At 44.0% G+C, this 24,869-nt stretch overlaps 1 protein-coding gene across 1 annotated transcript in view; it reads left to right on the top strand.

The window, feature by feature from the left end:
• Positions 1 to 9,555: 9,555 nt before the first annotated feature.
• The window catches only part of MLKL (mixed lineage kinase domain like pseudokinase), a 33,147-nt gene continuing 17,833 nt past the window's right edge, over positions 9,556 to 24,869 (top strand). The window contains exons 1-5 of the mRNA XM_061594158.1: positions 9,556 to 9,693; positions 12,889 to 13,362; positions 15,587 to 15,755; positions 22,042 to 22,139; positions 23,259 to 23,388. Of these exons, the coding sequence (XP_061450142.1) occupies positions 12,891 to 13,362; positions 15,587 to 15,755; positions 22,042 to 22,139; positions 23,259 to 23,388 (869 nt within the window). The 5' untranslated portion in view covers positions 9,556 to 9,693; positions 12,889 to 12,890. The remainder of the gene's footprint in view (positions 9,694 to 12,888; positions 13,363 to 15,586; positions 15,756 to 22,041; positions 22,140 to 23,258; positions 23,389 to 24,869) is intronic.

Below are 24,869 nucleotides of genomic sequence, written 5' to 3'. Positions count from 1 at the left end.
ACAACTAGCAATATTAAAATTACATCTTTAAATTACAATATCATACGCACAGCCTAAATATATTAACATTTATACATAATGCCTAATTGTTTTAAAAATAGGATTGGAGAGGGAGGGAAAGATTTACAACACAAACACAATTCTTTGTTATGTTTACTCAGAAGTCCCATTAATTTACAGCACAATCCTTACCATGTCTACTCAAAAGTAAGTCCTAATGAATTCAATGGGGTTTACTCCAGGTACATGGGATCAGCATTCCTTTACTCCCAGAAAAGCAAGTATTGGATTAAAGCTTTCATATTGGAAAGGTTTTCAAAGCACTGCCCTCTCCAACAGCCCAGGGTCTGACTGCGTGCTATACACATGAGAAAAAAAACTTTAACCCATATTCTTACTTACTCAAACTGAAGACCTCAAAACCACCATTTTGACATTGTAATGAAGCCTAAGCACTGCCTGGGTCAACAAATCACAAGCCTGGCTCCCCTTATTGGCTACAATCCTGAAAGGGTGGGATTAGAGGCCAGAGCTTGAAAAAGTTATTTTTGGGAACTATAACTCCCATCAGCCCAATCCAGTGGCCAGGCTGGCTGGGGCTGATGGGAGCTGTAGTTTAAAAAAGTAACTTTTCCAAGCTTTGGCCAAAAGCTGTTATACAGATCGGTTAAAAAACAGATTAAACAGTTGCAGGGGGGCTGACGTTTTGGTGTATATCTCGGGAACCAAACGACCTAGAACATAAGAACATAAGAAGAGCCTGCTGGATCAGGCCAGTGGCCCTTCTAGTCCAGCATCCTGTTCTCACAGTGGCCAACCAGGTGCCTGGTGGAAGCCCGCAAACAGAACCCGAGTGCAAGAACACTCTCCCCTCCTGAGGCTTCCGGCAACTGGTTTTCAGAAGCATGCTGCCTCTGACTAGGGTGGCACAGCACAGCCATCACGGCTAGTAGCCATTGATAGCCCTGTCCTCCATGAATTTGTCTAATCTTCTTTTAAAGCCGTCCAAGCTGGTGGCCATTACTGCATCTTGTGGGAGCAAATTCCATAGTTTAACTATGCGCTGAGTAAAGAAGTACTTCCTTTTGTCTGTCCTGAATCTTCCAACATTCAGCTTCTTTGAATGTCCACGAGTTCTAGTATTATGAGAGAGGGAGAAGAACTTTTCTCTATCCACTTTCTCAATGCCATGCATAATTTTATACACTTCTATCATGTCTCCTCTGACCCGCCTCTTCTCCAAACTAAAAAGCCCCAAATGCTGCAACCTTTCCTCGTAAGGGAGTTGCTCCATCCCCTTGATCATTCTGGTTGCCCTCTTCTGAACCTTTTCCAACTCTATAATATCCTTTCTGAGATGAGGTGACCAGAACTGTACACAGTATTCCAAATGCGGCCGCACCATAGATTTATACAACGGCATTATGATATCGGCTGTTTTATTTTCAATACCTTTCCTAATTATCGCTAGCATGGAATTTGCCTTTTTCACAGCTGCTGCAGATTGGGTCGACATTTTCATCGTGCTGTCCACTACAACCCCGAGGTCTCTCTCCTGGTCGGTCACCGCCAGTTCAGACCCCATGAGCGTATATGTGAAATTAAGATTTTTTGCTCCAATATGCATAATTTTACACTTGTTTATATTGAATTGCATTTGCCATTTTTCCGCCCATTCACTCAGTTTGGAGAGGTCTTTTTGGAGCTCTTCACAATCCCTTTTTGTTTTAACAACCCTGAACAATTTAGTGTCGTCAGCAAACTTGGCCACTTCACTGCTCACTCCTAATTCTAGGTCATTAATGAACAAGTTGAAAAGTACAGGTCCCAATACCGATCCTTGAGGGACTCCACTTTCTACAGCCCTCCATTGGGAGAACTGTCCGTTTATTCCTACTCTCTGCTTTCTGCTTCTTAACCAATTCCTTATCCACAAGAGGACCTCTCCTCTTATTCCATGACTGCTAAGCTTCCTCAGAAGCCTTTGGTGAGGTACCTTGTCAAACGCTTTTTGAAAGTCTAAGTACACTATGTCCACTGGATCACCTCTATCTATATGCTTGTTGACACTCTCAAAGAATTCTAATAGGTTACTGAGACAGGACTTTCCCTTGCAGAAGCCATGCTGGCTCTGCTTCAGCAAGGCTTGTTCTTCTATGTGCTTAGTTAATCTAGCTTTAATAATACTTTCTACCAGTTTTCCAGGGACAGAAGTTAAGCTAACTGGCCTGTAATTTCCGGGATCCCCTCTGGATCCCTTTTTGAAGATTGGCGTTACATTTGCCACTTTCCAGTCCTCAGGCACAGAGGAGGACCCGAGGGACAAGTTACATATTTTAGTTAGCAGATCAGCAATTTCACATCTGAGTTCTTTGAGAACTTTCGGGTGGATGCCATCCGGGCCCGGTGATTTGTCAGTTTTTATATTGTCCATTAAGCTTAGAACTTCCTCTCTCGTTACCACTATTTGTCTCAGTTCCTCAGAATCCCTTCCTGCAGATGTTAGTTCAGGTTCAGGGATCTGCCCTATATCTTCCACTGTGAAGACAGATGCAAAGAATTCAGTTAGCTTCTCTGCAATCTTCTGATCGTTCTTTAGTACACCTTTGACTCCCTTATCATCCAAGGGTCCAATCGTCTCCCTAGATGGTCTCCTGCTTTGAATGTATTTATAGAATTTTTTGTTGTTGGTTTTTATGTTCTTAGCAATGTGCTCCTCAAATTCTTTTTTAGCATCCCTTATTGTCTTCTTGCATTTCTTTTGCCAGAGTTTGTGTTCTTTTTTATTTTCTTCATTCGGACAAGACTTCCATTTTCTGAAGGAAGACTTTTTGCCTCTAAGAGCTTCCTTGACTTTGCTCGTTAACCATGCTGGCATCTTCTTGGCCCTGGCGGTACCTTTTCTGATCTGCGGTATGCACTCCAGTTGAGCTTCTAATATAGTGTTTTTAAACAACTTCCAAGCATTTTCGATGATGTGACCCTCTGGACTTTGTTTTTCAGCTTTCTTTTTACCAATCCCCTCATTTTTGTGAAGTTTCCTCTTTTGAAGTCAAATGTGACCGTGTTGGATTTTCTTGGCAATTGGCCAGTTACATGTATGTTTAATTTAATAGCACTGTGGTCACTGCTCCCAATCGGTTCAACAACACATACATCTCGCACCAGGGCCCGGTCCCCACTGAGGATTAAGTCCAGGGTTGCCGTCCCTCTGGTCGGTTCCATGACCAACTGGTCTAGGGAATAGTCATTTAGAATATCTAGAAACTTTGCTTCTTTGTCATGACTGGAACACATATGCAGCCAGTCTATGTCCGAGTAGTTGAAGTCACCCATTACTACCACCTTTCCTAGTTTGGATGCTTCCTCAATTTCATATCTCATCTCAAGGTCTCCCTGAGCATTTTGATCAGGGGGACGATAGATCGTTCCCAGTATTAAGTCCCTCCTGGGGCATGGTATCACCACCCACAACGATTCTGTGGAGGAGTCTGCCTCTTTTGGGGTTTCGAGCTTGCTGGATTCAATGCCTTCTTTCACGTATAGAGCGACTCCGCCACCAATACATCCTTCCCTGTCCTTCCGATATAGTTTATATCCAGGGATAACCGTATCCCACTGGTTTTCTCCATTCCACCAGGTCTCCGTTATGCTCACTATATCAATGCTCTCCTCTAAGACCAAGCACTCCAGTTCTCCCATCTTGGTTCGGAGGCTCCTAGCATTAGCGTACAGGCACTTGTAAGCAGTGTCTCTCTTCAAGTGTCTTTGGCACTTGTGGTTAGGCCTGTGGTAATTTTGCTCTTCTGAATTTATATCCTGTGCCCCTGCTCTCACAATGCCTACTTCTAGGCCTACCCCTTTTAAAATTTCATCATTTTCATCAAAGAAATGAGGAAATTTTAAAAGGGGTAGGCCTAGAAGTAGGCATTGTGAGAGCAGGGGCACAGGATATAAATTCAGAAGAGCAAAATTACCACAGGCCTAACCACAAGTGCCAAAGACACTTGAAGAGAGACACTGCTTACAAGTGCCTGTACGCTAATGCTAGGAGCCTCCGAACCAAGATGGGAGAACTGGAGTGCTTGGTCTTAGAGAAGAGCATTGATATAGTGAGCATAACGGAGACCTGGTGGAATGGAGAAAACCAGTGGGATACGGTTATCCCTGGATATAAACTATATCGGAAGGACAGGGAAGGACGTATTGGTGGCGGAGTCGCTCTATACGTGAAAGAAGGCATTGAATCCAGCAAGCTCAAAACCCCAAAAGAGGCAGACTCCTCCACAGAATCGTTGTGGGTGGTGATACCGTGCCCCAGGAGGGACTTAATACTGGGAACGATCTATCGTCCCCCTGATCAAAATGCTCAGGGAGACCTTGAGATGAGATATGAAATTGAGGAAGCATCCAAACTAGGAAGTGTGGTAGTAATGGGTGACTTCAACTACTCGGACATAGACTGGCTGCATATGTGTTCCAGTCATGACAAAGAAGCAAAGTTTCTAGATATTCTAAATGACTATTCCCTAGATCAGTTGGTCATGGAACCGACCAGAGGGACGGCAACCCTGGACTTAATCCTCAGTGGGGACCGGGCCCTGGTGCGAGATGTAAGTGTTGTTGAACCGATTGGGAGCAGTGACCACAGTGCTATTAAATTTAACATACATGTAACTGGCCAATTGCCAAGAAAATCCAACACGGTCACATTTGACTTCAAAAGAGGAAACTTCACAAAAATGAGGGGATTGGTAAAAAGAAAGCTGAAAAACAAAGTCCAGAGGGTCACATCACTCGAAAATGCTTGGAAGTTGTTTAAAAACACTATATTAGAAGCTCAACTGGAGTGCATACCGCAGATCAGAAAAGGTACCGCCAGGGCCAAGAAGATACCAGCATGGTTAACGAGCAAAGTCAAGGAAGCTCTTAGAGGCAAAAAGTCTTCCTTCAGAAAATGGAAGTCTTGTCCAAATGAAGAAAATAAAAAAGAACACAAACTCTGGCAAAAGAAATGCAAGAAGACAATAAGGGATGCTAAAAAAGAATTTGAGGAGCACATTGCTAAGAACATAAAAACCAACAACAAAAAATTCTATAAATACATTCAAAGCAGGAGACCATCTAGGGAGACAATTGGACCCTTGGATGATAAGGGAGTCAAAGGTGTCCTAAAGAACGATCAGGAGATTGCAGAGAAGCTAAATGAATTCTTTGCATCTGTCTTCACAGTGGAAGATATAGGGCAGATCCCTGAACCTGAACTAACATTTGCAGGAAGGGATTCTGAGGAACTGAGACAAATAGTGGTAACGAGAGAGGAAGTTCTAAGCTTAATGGATAATATAAAAACTGACAAATCACCGGGCCCGGATGGCATCCACCTGAGAGTTCTCAAAGAACTCAAAGGTGAAATTGCTGATCTGCTAACTAAAATATGTAACTTGTCCCTCGGGTCCTCCTCCGTGCCTGAGGACTGGAAAGTGGCAAATGTAACGCCAATCTTCAAAAAGGGATCCAGGGGGGATCCCGGAAATTCCAGGCCAGTTAGCTTAACTTCTGTCCCTGGAAAACTGGTAGAAAGTATTATTAAAGCTAGATTAACTAAGCACATAGAAGAACAAGCCTTGCTGAAGCAGAGCCAGCATGGCTTCTGCAAGGGAAAGTCCTGTCTCAGTAACCTATTAGAATTCTTTGAGAATGTCAACAAGCATATAGATAGAGGTGATCCAGTGGACATAGTGTACTTAGACTTTCAAAAAGCGTTTGACAAGGTACCAAAGGCTTCTGAGGAAGCTTAGCAGTCATGGAATAAGAGGAGAGGTCCTCTTGTGGATAAGGAATTGGTTAAGAAGCAGAAAGCAGAGAGTAGGAATAAATGGACAGTTCTCCCAATGGAGGGCTGTAGAAAGTGGAGTCCCTCAAGGATCGGTATTGGGACCTGTACTTTTCAACTTGTTCATTAATGACCTAGAATTAGGAGTGAGCAGTGAAGTGGCCAAGTTTGCTGACGACACTAAATTGTTCAGGGTTGTTAAAACAAAAAGGGATTGCAAAGAGCTCAAAAAAGACCTCTCCAAACTGAGTGAATGGGCGGAAAAATGGCAAATGCAATTCAATATAAACAAGTGTAAAATTATGCATATTGGAGCAAAAAATCTGAATTTCACATATACGCTCATGGGGTCTGAACTGGCAGTGACCGACCAGGAGAGAGACCTCGGGGTTGTGGTGGACAGCACAATGAAAATGTCGACCCAGTGTGCGGCAGCTGTGAAAAAGGCAAATTCCATGCTAGCAATAATTAGGAAAGGTATTGAAAATAAAACAGCCGATATCATAATGCCGTTGTATAAATCTATGGTGCAGCCGCATTTGGAATACTGTGTACAGTTCTGGTCGCCTCATCTCAGAAAGGATATTATAGAGTTGGAAAAGGTTCAGAAGAGGGCAACCAGAATGATCAAGGGGATGGAGCGACTCCCTTACGAGGAAAGGTTGCAGCATTTGGGGCTTTTTAGTTTAGAGAAAAGGTGGGTCAGAGGAGACATGATAGAAGTGTATAAAATTATGCATGGCATTGAGAAAGTGGGTAGAGAAAAGTTCTTCTCCCTCTCTCATAATACTAGAACTTGTGGACATTCAAAGAAGCTGAATGTTGGAAGATTCAGGACAGACAAAAGGAAGTACTTCTTTACTCAGCGCATAGTTAAACTATGGAATTTGCTCCCACAAGATGCAGTAATGGCCACCAGCTTGGATGGCTTTAATAGAAGATTAGACAAATTCATGGAGGACAGGGCTATCAATGGCTACTAGCCATGATGGCTGTGCTGTGCCACCCTAGTCAGAGGCAGCATGCTTCTGAAAACCAGTTGCCGGAAGCCTCAGGAGGGGAGAGTGTTCTTGCACTCGGGTCCTGCTTGCGGGCTTCCCCCAGGCACCTGGTTGGCCACTGTGAGAACAGGATGCTGGACTGGATGGGCCACTGGCCTGATCCAGCAGGCTCTTCTTATGTTCTTATGTTCTTACTTGAGGCTGATGGCTATCAGCTGGGGCTTAACTCTTTAGTATTCTCTCAGATTTCCTTCCTGAGCAAGGGGCGGGGCTGTTTAAGCTTTTGGCTGCTTTTAATCTCAGCAAGGGGCTGCGCCTTCCAGGCAAGTCCTTTGTGTTTGTTGTTTTCCCATCTAGAACAGCCTGACCTTTCTTTAACCTAGGGAAACAGAGCTTGTGGTTGTGTTTCACGAAGGCTGAAGCTGCCCTTTTTAGCAAGGACTGAGCTGACTCTCTCCCTGTATGTATCGGTGGAGTTTCCTTTTCCCCCTTCTCTCCAACTGGAATTTAGCCTTGTTTACAGTGTCCCCTGAAGCTTTCCTGCTAGGGTGGTGTTGAAAACTAGCTTTCTATAGGCTTCCTTCTCCTAAGGATCCTTAGGATCTGTCTCCTAAGATATAGGTTCTTTCAGGATTTGGCTCCTAGCTCAGGGTGACCTTGGGCTGCCCTTATTACTTATTGCTCTGAGCTGTTTTACTTCAATTAAATAATGGAATAAATGGGAGCTACTTAGAAACTTAGTGTTTTTTTAAAAATTGAAGCTGAGAGTCCGGAGATTAGCTGGAGAACCTGAGGGGACCCCCCGAAACCGGAAACTCCAGCTGAAAATCAGACACCTGGTAACCCTACTCCATCCTGCACCCCTGATTGACTGCACCCGATCCCCCCTTGGTATGCCACTGGCGCTGCCTGGGCTGGAGGTTTGAATCTCCCCCTCTTTGGCTGCAGAGCAGTTTTTCCCCCATCCTGCCTGGGAAGCCATTCAGGCATGCAGCCCAAGAGCAGGCAGGGGATTCAAACCTCCCGCCTAAAATTCACAGCTGATGAGCGGGCAGGCCAGGCAGGATGGGGGAAAAACCGCTCTGCAGCCAAAGAGCTGGAGATTCCCCAAGAGGGAAGTGGCTGGCGAGATGGCCACTGCAGTGCTGAAGATAGAGGGAAAAAACCCACCGCAGCCCAGCTTCTCTATATCACCAAGCGCAGGGCCCTCCAAAGCGTGGGGCCTGGGGCAAATGCCCCACTACCCGGTGCCTAGGGGCAGCTCCGGGTGTCACCCAGTGGTGTGCTGGTAAATATTTAACAACCGGCTCTCCGGAAAAAAAAATCCAAGCTGGATTTAGAAAGGGAAGAGGCACTAGAGATCATATTGCAAGCATACGCTGGATAATGGAATGGACCAAGGTATTTCAGAAGGAAATCACCCTGTGCTTTACAGATTATAGCAAAGTCTTTGATTGTGTAGATCATGAAAAACTATGGAACGGTTTTAAAACAAATGGGGGTACCACAGTATCTGACTGTTCTGATGCACAACCTATACTCTGGACAAGAGGCTAGTGTAAGGACAGAATATGGAGAAACCAATTGGTTCCCCATCGGAAAGGATGTGAGACGGGGGTGCATTTTATCATCCTATTTGTTTAATCTATATGCAGAACACATCATATGGAAAGCGAGATTGGCCCAAGATGAGGAGGTGTGAAAATTGAGGGAGAAATATCAGTAATTTAAGATATGTAGATGATACCATACTCTTAGCAGAAACCAGTAATGATTTGAAACGAATGCTGATCAAAGTTAAAGAGGAAAGCACAAAGGCAGGACTACAGCTGAACGTCAAGAAGACTAAAGTAACAGAAGATTGATGTAACTTCAAAGTTGATAATGAGGACATTGAACTTGTCAAGGATTATCAATACCTTGGCACAAGTCATTAACCAAAATTCAGTATACAGACATTAAAAGTGCTCTTCCAAAGGGAGGACAGAACAGAAAATGTTACAGGCTACCAGAGCTTAGATATCTGGGCCCGTTTTCACATCATCTCTGGCAACTGAAAGGGTAAAAAAGGGGGGGGGCATGTGGTATATCAGATGTCAGTGAAATTATAATTTCCTTGTTGACCTACTGTTAGAAGCGCTGCCAGACCTTCCTCTGGCTGCTGTGTGTGACAGGATGTTGTGTTTCTGTACATGGTATGCATTGTATGCATTTTTCTTTTTCCCTCTATGATATTATGAATTTATATTTATGTTTTTAAATGTAAGTTGCTTGGAGACCTTTTCGGTAACAAGCGACTAAGTCTGACGATGATGATGATGAGAATTGTTTATTGCTGCTGACTATGGGTGCTTCCAGACTTGCTATTTTTGGGTGGGGGATTCAGTCACATACTGGCAAAGTCAGGTTGCACAATTAGAGCTGATCTGGAGTTCTTGCATAACTTCCACAAAAATAGACTCCCTGCAAAGAAATCAGGATGAATGCTGAATAAACAGCTCACCCAGAAGGGACCCTTGTGTTTTCAAAGGTGTCATGAAACAAGTTTGCATTTCAAAAGACTGGAAGCCACCTGATGGAGCAGCAGAGTATAGATATCTCTAAAATAAAATAAAATAAAAGGAACGTTTTGGGACCAAAGCACGTGCTGCTCTTTCAGAAACTGAAAGTAAAGCTGCAACTTCCTGGCAGAAGGAGTCTCCCCCCCCCCCGCGTCCCCCTTTCCCCGTTGCATAACCCCGAGTCAATCTTGGGCAGGAAGGAGGGGAAACACGGAGTTCCGAGTCATTCTTGAAGCAGTTGAAGCAAACTCTTGATCTTGAGCGAGAGCACAGCGGCAGACACAGAGGGAAGCAGGTAAGCAAGAGTCAGGCCGAGGAAATCCAGCCCCGTTGCGAGGGACGAGATGGGCACTCCTCGGGGCTCATTCTGTGGGCGGTCAGGGAAGCGTTAGTCGGCTAGGTCTTTCCGAATTCATATAAAGGTGTGTGCGAGTAAAACAGAGCACATGGGCCTTCACCCGCTTGCTGCTTTTCACTCAGGATCACAAATGGTATCTGGTGGCTGGGGAAGGGGATTGTAAACGACAAAACATGTTGGATCTCTGCTTTAAATCACCCCAATTCAGCAGCAGTGGCCTAAGATGAACACAGACCCCCCCCTATTATTTATTCTTTAATAAATTTGTATCCCACCTTTCCTCCCAAGGGAGTCCAAGGTGACAAACAGCAAAATGTTTAAAACAGCACAATTTAAAATCAAAACAAAAACATCTAAAAAAACATTTCAAATAATTTAGAACATCTAAACCCATTTGAAAGCAGTCAGATCCCTCACAGTTGTTCATTTCACGGATGCCATGCATGGACAGTATCTCTCAGCTGTCAAATGCCTGGGTAAACAGGAATGCTTTTTTTACATTTCTGCTGAAACTCAGTAATGAAAGAGACAGGGAGGGCATTCCACAAACATGGAGCCACCACCAAGAAGGCCTTGTCATGGATCAACGCCAGCTAGGCAGCAGCCATAGGCAGCCACCAAGAGGTTCTCCCCTGCCAATTGTAGGGCCCAAAGTGATTGATATTGGAAGATTTTACCCTTAGGTATTTGGGTTCCAAGCTGTTTAGGACATTGCACACTAGTACTAATACTTTGAATTGGGCTCGGTAGCTGACTGGTAGGCAGCGCAGAACTTTTAGGGCTGGTAACACATGGTCCCATACTGGGCTGCCCTGCTACATTCTGCACTAGCTGGAGCCTCTGGAAAGTATTCAAGGGCAGCCCCACATGGAACACACTGCAGTAGTCCAAGCCTGTAATTCATCCCCGCTTCCATCTGATTCCATTTGACTGCGATTCCATCAGACGGGCAGGATGACCAGACCAATGTAAATAACTTTGTCACACGAGAGCTCTAACTTAAGAGAGAATTTGCAGTGCTCTCTGCAACTTTTCCATACTACTAACTGAGGGCGCTTCTTCCAGATGGGGGGGTTACAGTGTAATCCGAAACCAAGGTCCACCAGGATGAGCGAGTTTGGAATAGGCAGATTGTGGATTGTCCTGGCAGAGCCAGAGCTCACCTAGGGATATGCTGGTGTAACTCCTTAACCTAACTGGGCTTGGGCTATGTTGGCTCAGCTGGGGCGCAGCATGGGGAACCTTAAGGTGGCAGATCTTACACCAGAATAAGTTTTTTTAAAAGGGGGCATTCCTTGGGGCAAGAAGAGACTTATACCTATTCCAAACCGCTTTTAGCTTAGTCATGTGACCTGGCAACCTGGTGGGACGTATGCCGACAAAAAAGAGTCTGTTTTAAAGAGTTGTTTTCCCTCTGCCAGACTCGGGCAGGCTCAGCAGGCAGTAGCCCCGCTCCTGAACAGAGTTTAGAATAGGGGTAACGTAAGCTGGCTTAACCTAAGCTGGTGTAAATTCTGCCTGCTTCCTATATGTAGGGTTGCTATATTGTAAACAGGTTATTGGGAACAAGATTTTTTATTTTTGAAAAAAACATTGGAATTCCCCTGGAAGTAAGTCTGGATTCAGTTGTTGTTGGGGGAATACTGCCTGGCATTCTGATGCCAAGGACGTTGTGTGGATTTGCAAAAAAAAAAAAAAAAAACATGCATGAGGGACTCTGGCACCACCATAAAATCCATCTGGAAGCACCCTCAGAATCTGCCTATGCAAATCAGGATACTTAGTACCAAAAATCAGTATCATGTAAGGTGGCAAAACTTCATTAGAGTTTTTTGAAAGATGTATGTCTATGGTTTGTATTTTCATGAGATAGCCCATTCTTCTGACTGGTTGCTTAAGCTTTTTATGATGCCATCAAGATGGCCAAAGCCATCTTTTTTCTAATTTAAGCTGTAATATGTGAACAAAGTGTTGGATTTAAAATTTTAAAACTGAATTGGAAAGCTAATAAATTCTCTTACAAATAACTAATTGAATAATGAACTCATCCATTACTGTTTTCATGGTACAAAACATATATCAAGAAAAAAATTTTCCTCATTTTTATACAACACTTTACCAGATCCAGATATGCACCTAAAGTGTATTAGACAATTGTAGGGCACTCTTTTACCTTTCCAACAAGTCATGAAGGAAATGGACTGCCTTCAAGTCGATCCCAACTTATGGCGACCCTACGAACAGGGTTTTCATGGTAAGCGGTATTCAGAGGGGGCTTACCATCGCCTTCCTCTGAGGCTGAGAGGCAGTGACTGGCCCAAGGTCACCCAGTGAGCTTCGTGGCTGTGTGGGGATTCGAACCCTGGTTTCCCAGGTTGTAGTCCAACACCTTAACCACTACACCACATGGGCTCTCCCAACAAGCCATAGCATGAATAAATTAATTTTGATATGCCATAGTTACACTCTTGTGAACCTATAAGCTGTAGGACCCCTATGATTGCTCACCCCAGGGATCATGACCTGCCCTCTGCCTAAGGTGGACCCGTGTCCCATAGGGTGGTGTCCCATGTTTGTCCTGCTCAGAGTAGACCCATTGAAATTGATAGACATGTCTAACTTAGGTCCATTAACTTCAGTAGGTCTAGTCTGAGTAAACAGTGGGATACAACCCATAACCCTTAAACAGGTGTGGCTGGCCCTACTCTTGGGCTGAGTGGGGTGGGTGCTTCAGGCAGCTGATTTTGGGTGTCATGAAAGGGCAGCAAATTATTAGTCATTTTATTGATCGTTATTGCATTTTTACATCCAGGAAAAAGGAGATGTGCTGGTGGGACTTTCTGCCTCGATGGGTGCAAAGATTGCCTGGCCAGCCTTGGGAACAATACAGCTTGATTTATGTGTGTGATTTGCTGCTCCGCTTCAGCCAGCAAAATACCTTGGGCTGGCTCTGGGTGTGAAGCTGGCTTAAATTTGTAGTGTAGACACTTCCAGCAGGCAAGCTGGATAAATTCGGTTGGCTGGTGGTGATAATGAGCTGCCTAGTGTTGCCCAGCAAAGATCATTGGGCAGCATGAACGGCATTATCCAGCTGTGTTCTGCTTTGCTCACAATCCCTTTTCCTTCTTGCAGTTATGGACATTGTAGAAGGCATTATGAAGGCTGTGGCAGCCATCCGTGACCAATGTGAGAACATGACGTATTGCAAAAAGCAGAAAAATCGCCTTATGAAGCGCATGGAGTGCCTGCTGAAGTCCATTAAGCGCATCCATAAGGCCTGGCATGCCAAAAAGTATTCCAGTGATCTGATATGGATGCTGCAAGAAACGCTGAACCTTCTGAAAGAGGCCCAGGAAATGCTTCGCAAGTATGTTGAACTGAACCAGGTTTATAAGTTTGTGAAGGCTAACAGCATGCTGAAGGAATTTGCAAGCCTGAATGAGCGCTTCAGTGATATTTGCCTCCACCTGTTGCTGCAACTGCAGGTGGAGGAGAAGCTGTCAGTAGACCAGGAAGACCTGCAGGACCTTCGGAAGCCTCTTGTGAGACGGGAAGGCAGCCAAGATCTTGCAGAAGACAGTGTGTCCTTGAAGGAGATGTCCAAAGGTGCTCCTGAGTTGTATGAACTTTTTGTACCTATGAGAACAGTGGGGTGGGGCAGGAGGAGGGGAGCAAGCTGATAAACAGAGGCTGGGAGAGATGGGGGCAGCCAGGGCCGGTGCCAGAGGGTGGCCAGGTTGGGACCTGGCAAGGGGCCCTTACGGCTCAGAGGGGTCCCTGAAGGGCCCCTCCTTAGGGTGGAAATGCAGAGAGGGAGTTCCCAGGCACTCCCTCAATACAGACAGTGCGGACTTCAATAAGTCTGCCTGCCCCACCTACCTCTCCTGTCAGTGTGAATGCCATGTGCACAGTGCATGCATGCTTGCCATCTCCCAAGTTGGTGCCCAGGGTTCTCTAAGAAGCTGACAGCCCTCCTGCCATCATGGTTGATGACAGGCATGTGTGCACGTCATTCACACAACATGAGAGGTAGGTGGGGCATGCAGGCGGGCTTATAAGCCCCACTTCGCCTGAATCGGAGGGGTGTTGAGCTACAGCAGCACAGGCCCAGGCTAGGCTGGTGCCGACGGACCCAGTCATTCCTGGCCCTGGCCCTGGCCCTGGCCCTGGTGGCAAACACCAGCTGAGTGGCTGCAAGAGCTTATCTAGGTAGGGCCTTCAATGGCAGCATGGTTTAAGTGACTGTAAAATGGTAACCGTACAGTTGTAAGAGTATTTCTCTTTTTATTAAGGTTAATCACCCCCTCCCCCGAATAGTAAGCCCAGGGTAGAACTTTACCTACCTGCCCCACTGGCTTTGGAGAGTATCTGCTCTACCTTGATTCCCTCCCCCCAGATACCCCCACCATTAAGCTGTGCTCTGTGGCCACACTTCATTGCTTTGTTGCCACACTTGGCTAATGTGTTCTAATGCAGGGGCGTTGCTATGTACTTAAAAGACTCAGGGCACAAATTTGCTGCTGGGCAAATTAACATAACAGGAAGAGATTATTCATTTTCCCCTGACACATTCCTAAACTGTCAGTCCCAGCTTCCTATGAAGAAGCAGCTTTTGAAGTGAGTTTCTTAAATCAGCCCAGACTAATCTCTCAATTAATGGGGCCAAATCCTTTTGCCTTAATTAGAGAGTAGGAGGCCCTTTATGAGATCTTAAAGACAAACATCTGAGCTAGTTTCAGAGGAAAGCATGCAACAAGATCACGCAAGCTTCTTAAATACACAACTTTCATTTATTGCTACATACCATACGCTTCAAGGCTTAGTTAGATCACATTAATTTCCCCCCACTGGTTTGGACCTAATGGGGAATTCTGGCTCAGTGCAAGTCAGTGCTGGTTTGCATGGAATGAGGTGAAGCAGGGGTATGCAAGTCAGAATGCTGGGTTTGCATACTGCTAAATTATAATTAACATAAGCCAAGATTTATAAAACATGGTTTACAAGCATGGTTTGTTTGTGGTTCACAAACCAGGGTTAAGCCACTGGACTAGGCTCAAACAAACAAATGGTTTAATAACCATGGCTTATTGTGTTACATGTGAACAATGCCATTGTTTGAATGCAGCTATTGCTAGTACAAGATCCTCTGGCGCAGAGTGGTAAGCGGCAGTAACACAGCTGAAGCTCTGCTCATGGCTGGAGTTCGATTCCAACGGAAGGAGGAAGTCGAATCTCCGGTAAAAGGGGTCGAGGTCCACTCAGCCTTCCATCCATCTGTGGTCGATGTCACCCTAAAAGTCGGAAACGACTCGCACTACAAGTGCGGGGACACCTTTACCTTTATTGCTAGTACATTCGGCTTCCTCTATTTGAAACTGGTTCAGTTCCCTGCTTTTTCTTTGGGCACAAGCACCAATCTTATTTAAGGACTCAGAGTCCTAGCATTGCCGTCCCCAACCTGGTGCCCTCCAGATGTTTTTGGACTACAACTCCCATTTTGCTTTGACCATTGGCCATGCTGGCTGTGGCTGATGGTAGTGGTAGTCTGAAATATCTGGAGGGCACCAGGTTGAGGAAGATTGTTCCAGAAAGCTGCCATGTGAACATACCCTTTGGCATTTCATGCAGCTAAGGGCTGCATCCTATCATCCTTTACAACACTGCAAAGGATTGTGCGAGGTGCCTGTGAACTCTTCAAGGTATTGTCAAATTGCCACGTGGGGTTCTTGTACAGTTGGGGGCAGCCCCAGGTGACTGTGCCCCTCCCCTCTCTTGCCTTCTTGTGCTTGCTGCAGTGGCCCTATTTCTAATTTCTTTCCTTTTCCACCAGAGGAAAGTCTTGTTGCTGGGATGGGCCTCACCGAGATATACAAAAGCCAGCTAACCAATGTGATCCTCCTGATGGAGTGTGAGAGCTACAAACTGTGCAGAGGAAAGTATAACAACTTCTCTGTGGCCATCAAAGTCTTCAAAAACCCTTTCTGTGACAACAAACCACAGTGAGTGCTTCTGGGAAGGTCTGTTACGAGGAGCAGAGGATTTGATTAGTGTCTTTCTCAGAGACTCACAAATGTACATGTGCACACACAGGCCTGCCATATTGCAGCTTCTTCCCAGGGTCCAAGCATGAGGGGGGGTGTACACTTTCCAGGGACCCAGAGATCCGTAGGGTGCCATTCCATGCTGCAAAAATTCAGCACCTACGCTTGAGCCCTGATGGCAGCAAAGCCCCTGCGTGGACCATGACATCATTTTAAGAAAGTAGAAAAGGTAATTTCAGAATTAAAGTAGAAAAATTTATTTCATGGCATAGCAGACTGTATGTATTGGATGGGATTGCAGTATATGTGTGAGAGGGGAGTCCAAGTTGCAAATTCGTACTTGGCCCAAAAAATGATGCAGGGTCCTCCCTACAAAAGTACCTATTTTCCTAGGGTCTCTGGCACCTGCAAAGCCTGGGGGCTGAGCCATGCCTCCATCTCCTCTTCCAGGCAGCTTCAAAGACCCTGAGGAGGGAATGCTAATGCCAGGCAGCTCCTTTTTTTTATATCTGGGCAGGAATAACAACAACAGTAAGGACAATGTCGTTATTTAGACTCTTAAAAACTCAATTGGGTTAGGAAATATATCTTTTAAAGCATCTAAATAAATAAATGTAATTTTAATATATGTATATAATGGCTAACAATCATGAAACATTATTAAAAACAATCAGATATGGCAATAAAATATCCTTAATCCATTCCAGATCTTGAACTAGATTTTTCCCAAAACTGTTTCAACCTGTAAAGATCTTCTTCAGAGGGCCCTTTGATTTTTGTTGGGTGAATGTTCCTGAGCTCCTTTGGCGTTTTTAGATCTTGTAGATAATAAATATGACTTACACCAAATATTATACAGATGTATATCTTGCTCAGTCTCTTAATTTGGACTAGTTAATGAATGGTAACAATCCTTGAATGTAGGCATTTCAAATTTAATCAAATTACTTATTTGTCAATCCAAATTAAGAACAGGTTGAAATGCATTTGGGAAAGATCTAGCTCAAGATCTGAATGCATGGAATGGATTAAGGATATTTTATTGCTACATGACTGTTTTTAATAATGTTTTATGATTGTTATAATGAAAATGAAATGGACTGCCTTCAAGTCGATCCCGACTTCTGGCGACCCTATGAATAGGCTTTTCATGGTAAGCGGTATTCAGAGGGGTTTTTCCATTGCCTTCCTCTGAGGCTGAGAGGCAGTGACTGGCCCAAGGTCACCCAGTGAGCTTCATGGCTGTGTGGGGATTTACTTTTTGGTTGTAGTCAGTTATTTAGACCAGGGGTCGCCAACCTTTTTGGACCAGAGGGCACCAGACACAAAATGGCTGCCTTGGGGCATGGCATAACACAAAATGAGACAGTAGTCATGTTGATACTTCTCCCATACTAGAAAAAGTTTGACCTATTGAATTTCTGCCTGTCATACAGCTGTTAAAGGCACAAGAACCGTGTTTTTCCTCAATGCCAACTCTAATCCAAAGCCTAGGCTGTCATCCTGTACCTACTTACCTGGAAGCAAGCCCCATTAAACACAAAAAACTTACTTCTAAGTAGACATGTATACCATTATACTGTATGTTATCTGTACAGTGGATTCTTAATGGGTTTCTACTCTTTAGCTCCTGCAAAGCAGAAAACATGCTTAAGCATCTTTGCAAAGTTTTCACATTTCCCTTTTGTGAGGAAGGGAATTCTTTAACATTCACCCACATTTATGCCCGCATTGTTGGAAGTGGGGCAAGAGCAACTCCTGTTTTGTTCTTTTGTTTATGTTCCAGAAGGGAGATAGAGTTAGGGTCCTCCAGGTCATTAGACTGATATGCTTACGGAAGCTTATCTGCCCCTCCCCCTTCTGCCCTTCGCTTCCTCTCTTTTTTGACTGTCCTAGAGAGCGGAGACACCTTTGTCTCTGCTATCTCTCTCCTGAGCCATGAGGGCAACTCCCAAACATGGGTGTTGCACCTCCAACTTAATTAGTTAGAACTAGATATGCCTTTCTATCTACTATGTATTTCTATAAATAAAGTAGCTTTTCTTATTTTACTAAGTCTTAAGTCTCAATGATCCCAATGCAGGGTAAAAGCCTGCTACTTAGGTAAACCCACACACTGGCACACACACATCTCAGACCATTGACAATCTCTGCTAACATTTATACAAATTTACATAACAAAGGGTTATGCTGGCCCAGTAAGCTAAATTGAATTGCAAGTTGTGCCTAAAAGCTAAAAAGGCTAAATACTGTGTGTGATTTACAAAGAGATCAAAAAAGGAGACTAGGCTAGAGAAAGAAAAGCAGAACAAAAGATAGGAAAGGATGGCTGAAGAATCAACACTTAAGAGAAGCATCCTGAGGCTGGAGAAGGACAATTATGCAGTTTGGAGTCTTCGAATGACTGCACTCCTGGAAGGAGAGGATCTGTATGGAATCCTGACTGATCCTGAACCCTTGGCAGAAGATGAAACTGCTACAGCATCCTGGAGATGTAAGAATGCAAAAGTGAAATCTCTTCTTATTTCTGCATTATCAGATGAGGCACTAAATGTTTGCATAGGATGTAAGAATGTGAAAGAACTGTGGCAGAAGCTAGAAGAAATATATGACAGAAAGTCTAAGAATCATGTAATGTACCTCTACAAGGAATTGTTTACTCTGAGGGAGACAGACAGTCTGAATAAACATTTAGAAAAATATACAAGTCTGCTCCGAGAACTGGAGAGATGTGGAAGAAAAATTGGTGAGATGCAAAAAGCATTGCTCCTGACCTCTCACCATGAGCATCATAAATTAACTGCTTGTGTGCTACAACAGAGAGACCAGGGTATGAATCAGATTATATCATATTTGAAGGACCAGGATTTTAAAGAGAGACAGGAACACACTCTGTCTGAGCAGGCAAACCTTACTATGGACAGGGAAGACAAACAAGCAAAGAATAGCGACATGAGTCATTGCCCAAATCCACAGGAGGGCACAGAACACAGAAGGAAACTCTGTTTTAATTGCAAATATCCAAATCATCTTCAAAGAGATTGCAATAGCAGTCAGACAGGAGCAAAGCCTGACTTTAAACAAAGACAGACTGAAAAGGCAAAAACAAAGGCTTCTAGTTACCATGTATCTGATGAAAGGAAAGATGATTATAAAAACAGATTTTTAATCGATTCAGGATGTACAACCCACCTAATAAAAAGTAAAAGTTTGTTTAAGTATTTTAAAAACTTTACACAGGAAGTAAAAACTGCCCCTGGAGATACATTCCACTGTCAAGGAATAGGCACAGTCCAACTGCTTTGCAAAACGCCAGAAGGCGAAAGACAGCTTGAACTTAAAAAACTGGCTATATGTTCCAGATTTCAAAGACAACTTAATAAGTGCTACTAGAATAATGGAATTGGGGGGTGAACTTTATATGTGGAGAATTTTCCTTCTAGATTCTCCTTCTAGATGAAGGAGAAATATGTTGCACTGCAAAATTGAAAAACAGAATACCTTGAAGCTATGCATGCAAATATGGTCAAGGAAACCTGTAAATTCTGAATGTTTGCATATTTTGCATAGAAGAATGGGACATGCCAGCTTAGCCAGAGTAACTGCTCTAGAGAAAGAGAATTTGGCTAGGGGCATTAAAATGAGACAATGCAAATGGACAGAAAGATGTGAGTGCTGTATGAAGACAAAGAGTGTGAAACCAAAATTTCCTAAGAAAAGTGAGAGGAAAGTCAAAAAGCCTCTGGAATTAATTCACACTGATCTTTGTGGGCCAATGAAAGTGCCATCTCAGGGTGGAAATTTATACATGCTGACTTTTATAGATGACTACTCGAGGTATACTACAATGTACATGCTAAAAAAGAAAAGTCAAGTACTTCAAAAATGGAAAGACTATGTCAGAATTGTGTCCAGCAAATTTGGCAGAAAGCCACAGATCATAAGATCTGACAATGGAGGAGAATATGTGTCCAGGGCTATGCAAGACTTTCTCCGTGAGGAAGGCATAGAGCACCAGACTACAGTTGTTTACAGCCCAGAACAGAATGGGGTCGCGGAATGAATGAACAGGACCCTCGGACAAATGATTCGTTCTTTGTTGGAAGATGCACAGTTACCACAAAAGTACTGGGGAGACGCTGCAGTTACTGTCAGCTACCTGCAGAACCGACTTCCTGCATCTGCAGCCAACAAAACACCATTTGAGCTACGGCATGATAGGACACCAAGCGTGTCTCACCTTTGTGTATTTGGGTGCAAGGCCTTTGTGCGCATCTCGAAACAAAAGAGGTCAAAACTTGACAACACTGCCAGGGAAGTAATATTCATTGGATATTCTTCAACACAGAAGGGATACAGAGTAATAGATCCCAAAACTGGCACAGTTGGAGTATACAGAGCTGTCCCTTTTGATGAAGGAAAGTGCGCACAACAACCAGAAGGGGCGCCACACCAAACAGATTACAGCATGTGGGGGAATTAGAAAATAATTCACCTTTACCAGCTACCCCCTTCCCAAAAGTCCATCAAGTTGACAGTCCACCGTTTCTCCTCCCAGTCCTCCAATAATATCCTCCAGCCCATTCACAAAAATAAATGCTAATGTTTTTTAAAGTAAAAAAAAAAGTTTTATATATATATCTATATAATAGAGAGAGTTGCCTCTATTTTAAAGATAAAGAACCATAAAAAGAGGATCTCACAGGGGCCATCAGCAGCACCAGGACAGCACACTCAGAGCAGGCCCCAAAAGAGGGGTGCAGCTCAGTAAATTTGGACCCTGGATTTTTTAGGAGGGGGGCTTTTCACAGCGATGCGTATTTATTCAGTTCTGAAGGATAACATTGTTTCTATTCTGCAGTTTCCGCACCACCTCTCCATGCTTTAAAATTCCTTCTACATTACCGATGAGTTAGAGCAAAAAACAAACAACAGTTTGCCTACCGTGATTAATGTACAGCTTTGCATTTTAAACTCACTTAAATCAGAGCAACCACCATGACTTCAGGAATAAAATGGAGTTGCTTCTGAAGCTAAACAATAATGATTTTGTGGTAGAAAAAGAATATATTTTCATAAAACAAGCATCTGTAACAAGTATACTCCCAGCTCCTTCTGGCTCTGGCCCCATTATCTGCCACTCTCTGGCTGGTCATTTGCAGTGGAGGGTCTTCATCCTTGGACTTTAGCCCCAAAGGTCCAGCCCTAGCTGCACCACTGCACACAAGTCCCCTGGCTGAAGTCTTCCCCACTGTGGTAAAATGTTCTGTATTCCTATTTCAATTATAGTAATTATTTTTAAATGTGCATCTATATCTGTTATTGTTATGTGTCTTCAAGTTGATTACGACTTATGGTGACCTTATGAATCAGCGACCTCCGATAGCAACTGTTGTAAACCACCCTGCTCAGATCTCGTGAGTTCAGGTCTGTGGCTTCCTTTATGGAATCAGTCCATCTCTTGTTTGATCTTCCTCTTTTTCTTCTCCCTTCTGCTTTTCCCAGCATTATTGTCTTCTCTAGTGAATCATGTCTTCTCATTATGTGTCCAAAGTATGATAACTTCAGTTTCATCATTTTAGCTTCTAGTGATAGTTCTGGTTTAATTTGTTCTAACACCCAATTATTTGTCTTTTTTGCAGTTCATGGTATGCACAAAGTTCTCCTCCAATACCACATTTCAAAGGAGTTGATTTTTGTCTTATCCCCTTTTTTCACTGTCCAACTTTCACATCCATACATAGAAATTGGTCTGAATGATCCTGACTTTGGTGTTCAGTGATACATCTTTGCATTTGAGGACTTTTTTTAGTGCTGTCATAGCTGCCCTCACCAGTCGTAGCCTTCTTCTGATTTCTTGACTATTGTCCCCATTTTGGTTAAGGACTGTGCCAAGGTATTGATAATCCTTGACAAGTTCAATGTCCTCATTGTCAACTGTAAAGTTACACAAATCTTCTGTTGTCAGTACTTTAGTCATCTTGACTTTCAGCTGTAGTCCTGCTTTTGTGCTTTACTCTTTAACTTTCAACAGCATCTATACCTATCAAATGCAAATAGTATGCAAAGATTTACCCTCTGTTGTCCTCTCTTTTTTTTGGTGATGAGCATGAGCAGCCATCCTCCATTGGAAAGCCAATTTATCGCACACACCCTTTCAATGCTCGCCTAAGGGGGTGGAAGTATTCCATAGAGTGGCTTTCCGCCCCATGCCAGAAACTGATCTCTCTGCTGCTTTCCCCAGGAATGTGAGGCACATCTTTGAGAAGGAGGTCAAGACTATGAAGAGGTTTGAGTCTCCGTACATCGTTCGTTTGTTTGGGATGTGCATAGACGAGAGTGGTAAGACATTTGCCCTTGGTGTATGTGTGTGTAAGAGAGAGCGAGAGCAAGCGCATATTTTGCATGAACTATAATGCCAACCTGCCAGGTACCTTCCTTCTACCTCAAAGAATCCAAGGTCCCTGTTTATGGTGAACATTCTCTCTCTCTCTCTCTCTCTCTCTCTCTCTCTGTGGGGGGGGGAACCCACAGTGGAGCCTCCTGAGACTTTCCATGATTAAAGGGAAGGATGCCACTGTGTATAGGATGCATTGGGGAGGGACAAAGGGGTGGGGTGGGGCTATTGCCGTCATGCCTTGTGTGTGGCCTAACTGGAAGCATCTGGCTGGTCACTGCCAGTCAGGAAGTCGTGAGCTTGTCAAGGGGCTGAAAACATTAGAAGAGCCTGGCTGCTGGATCAGGGCAAAGGCCCATCTAGTGTAGCATTCTGTGTTCACCCCAGATGCTGGGGGGGGGGACATCTCACAAGCGGGACCTGAGTGCCAGGGATGTTTCCTCTCTTGTGATTCCTAGCCACGGATATTCCAGAACATACTGCCTCCAAGAGAGGTAACATACTGCCATGCTGATTCCTGACTAGCCCTATTCTCCATGATTTTGTCTAATCCCCTTTTAAAGCCATCCAAGTTGGTGGCTATCGCTACCTTTTTCGGTAGTAAACTCCATATTTTAACTGTAAGAGCCTTGGTGCTCTCACCACGGCCAGCCAACTGCCTCTGGGAAGCCTGCAAGGAGGACCCGAGTGCAGCCGTCCTCTTACTCACTTGTCATTCCAGGCAACGGGCATTCACAGGCACTGTGCCTCCAGTATTGGAGGCGGTGAGACTAGGAGCCATTGACAAGGTTCCTCCATTGCCTGAAGACTTTTGGTGGCCTTTTGGAGACATGCATTGCTGTGTCTCACCCCAAACTTGACTGGAGCTGAGGTTGACTTCAGATAGCGCCTGGTCTGCCTTGTAGCCAACCCTTGCTAGGGATGCGTGCTTTCTCCTACCCATTTCATGGATGTGTCAAGAAGCTGAAAACTGTTGGAACCTAGGTTTAGCAGCATAGCATAAAAGGCGAGAATGGTTCACTGAAACAGAATCATTCACTGAGTCGCCTTTGTCCTTGGCTTAGTCCCTGAATACTCCATTGTCACGGAATATTGTGAAAAAGGCACCCTGAAGGAAGTGCTGAAAAGTGAACCTCACTTACCCTGGGAGATTCGCCTGGACATGGCATCGGATGCTGCTGCCGGCCTGTACAGGTACACTCAGCCTGGCTAGAGGGGGAAAGGGGAGTCTGGCCGTGGTGCTCCTGAGAGCCGATTCTGACAGCCGTTTCTGAGGTGGGAGAGCCACTGCATAACTGAACCCCCCTTTGTACTCAAGTGGCAAAATGGTCTTGTGAATGGGCTTCTGTGGAGTAAGAATGTATTATTATTATTATTATTATTATTATTATTATATTGTTTATTAAATGTATATCCCACTCTTCCTCCCACTAGGAGCCCATGTAAGAATGTAAGCTAACTTATCTCAAGAAATGCTTGAATGAACGTGTCCAGAATTACCCTCATTGGGGTGGCTGGTGGGTAGTTGCTCAGCAGAACTAGCTCTGACTGCTGCTGTCGGCTTTGCCCTTGGATTGCTCAGAGCTCTTGCCAAAACAGCAGGAGCCATGATGCTTGGGAGAAGATCACGTTTTCGGGAAAATGCTTTCATTTCTCTCTAATGAAATGCTTCTGGAGAGGGGCTTAAATTTGAATCTGGGAGGCTTGAGGGGAACAGACATGACTGTGAACAGGAGTCAGGGTGGATCCTTTTGGCTGCTTACAGGTCTCACGGTAGAGACACATTCACTGTTCTGCCGGTCCCATTCTGTCTCCACCTCTCTCTTCTGAAAATAGGAGCACACAATGCTAGTTAAACCCAGCCATTTTTTATTGTCAAACCTGGTGGGAGCAGCCTGAGTGCATTTTTTTTTAAAAAAAAAATCAGCTTCAAAGAGATTTTGCAACTGATCAGCAGATCAATCCATTCCCTCTCCAAGTGTGGCCAATGAAAATGCTTTGCTGTTGGTGACTAGTGTGTTCACTGTAGGATTGGGCAAGAAATTCAACTCAGTTTGCATTTCAAGCTGAATCGATCAAATTCGCACTTTCTGAAACAATATGAGAACTGAAACACAGCCGTCCTTTGAAAATTGCACATTAACATTTCACAATGCAATTTGCCAACCAAAGAAGGTTTGCAAAAACGCATATGTTAGGGGAAAGAGTTCATAAAAATGAATACATGAGTGAAAATAACATACAAAAATGCATTATATTTTATTTATTTATTAGTTTTAGTATTCAATTTATATCCTGCCCTTCCTCCCAGCAGGAGCCCTTATATGATGAGAAATTACTTGCAAAAATGTGTGCATTAGTCAAAACTGCCTACAAAATTGTGTTTATTAGGAGAAATTTACATTAAAGCGCTGGAGAATTTTTGTGAGGATTTTTTTTAAAAAATTGCAAATTGCTGCAGAAATGTGGAGAACTGAATTTAAGACTGGAAAAATGAGAAATGGAGAGAACTAAAATTGACAGATTTTTTTCATCCCTAGCTCACAGCCTCAGTTTTATTCCCACAAAGACAAATACAGCCTATGGAGCGAATCCTGATGGCTTCTTCCTCTTAGAATCATAGAGTTGGAAGGGGCCTTGTAGGCCATCGAGTCCAACCCCCTGCTCACAGCAGG

Source organism: Rhineura floridana, chromosome 13 (genome assembly GCF_030035675.1).
Source record: "Rhineura floridana isolate rRhiFlo1 chromosome 13, rRhiFlo1.hap2, whole genome shotgun sequence".
NCBI classification, from domain to species: Eukaryota; Metazoa; Chordata; class Lepidosauria; order Squamata; family Rhineuridae; genus Rhineura; species Rhineura floridana.
Note: the sequence above shows the minus strand (reverse complement) of the source record. Positions and strands in the feature narration are given on the sequence as shown.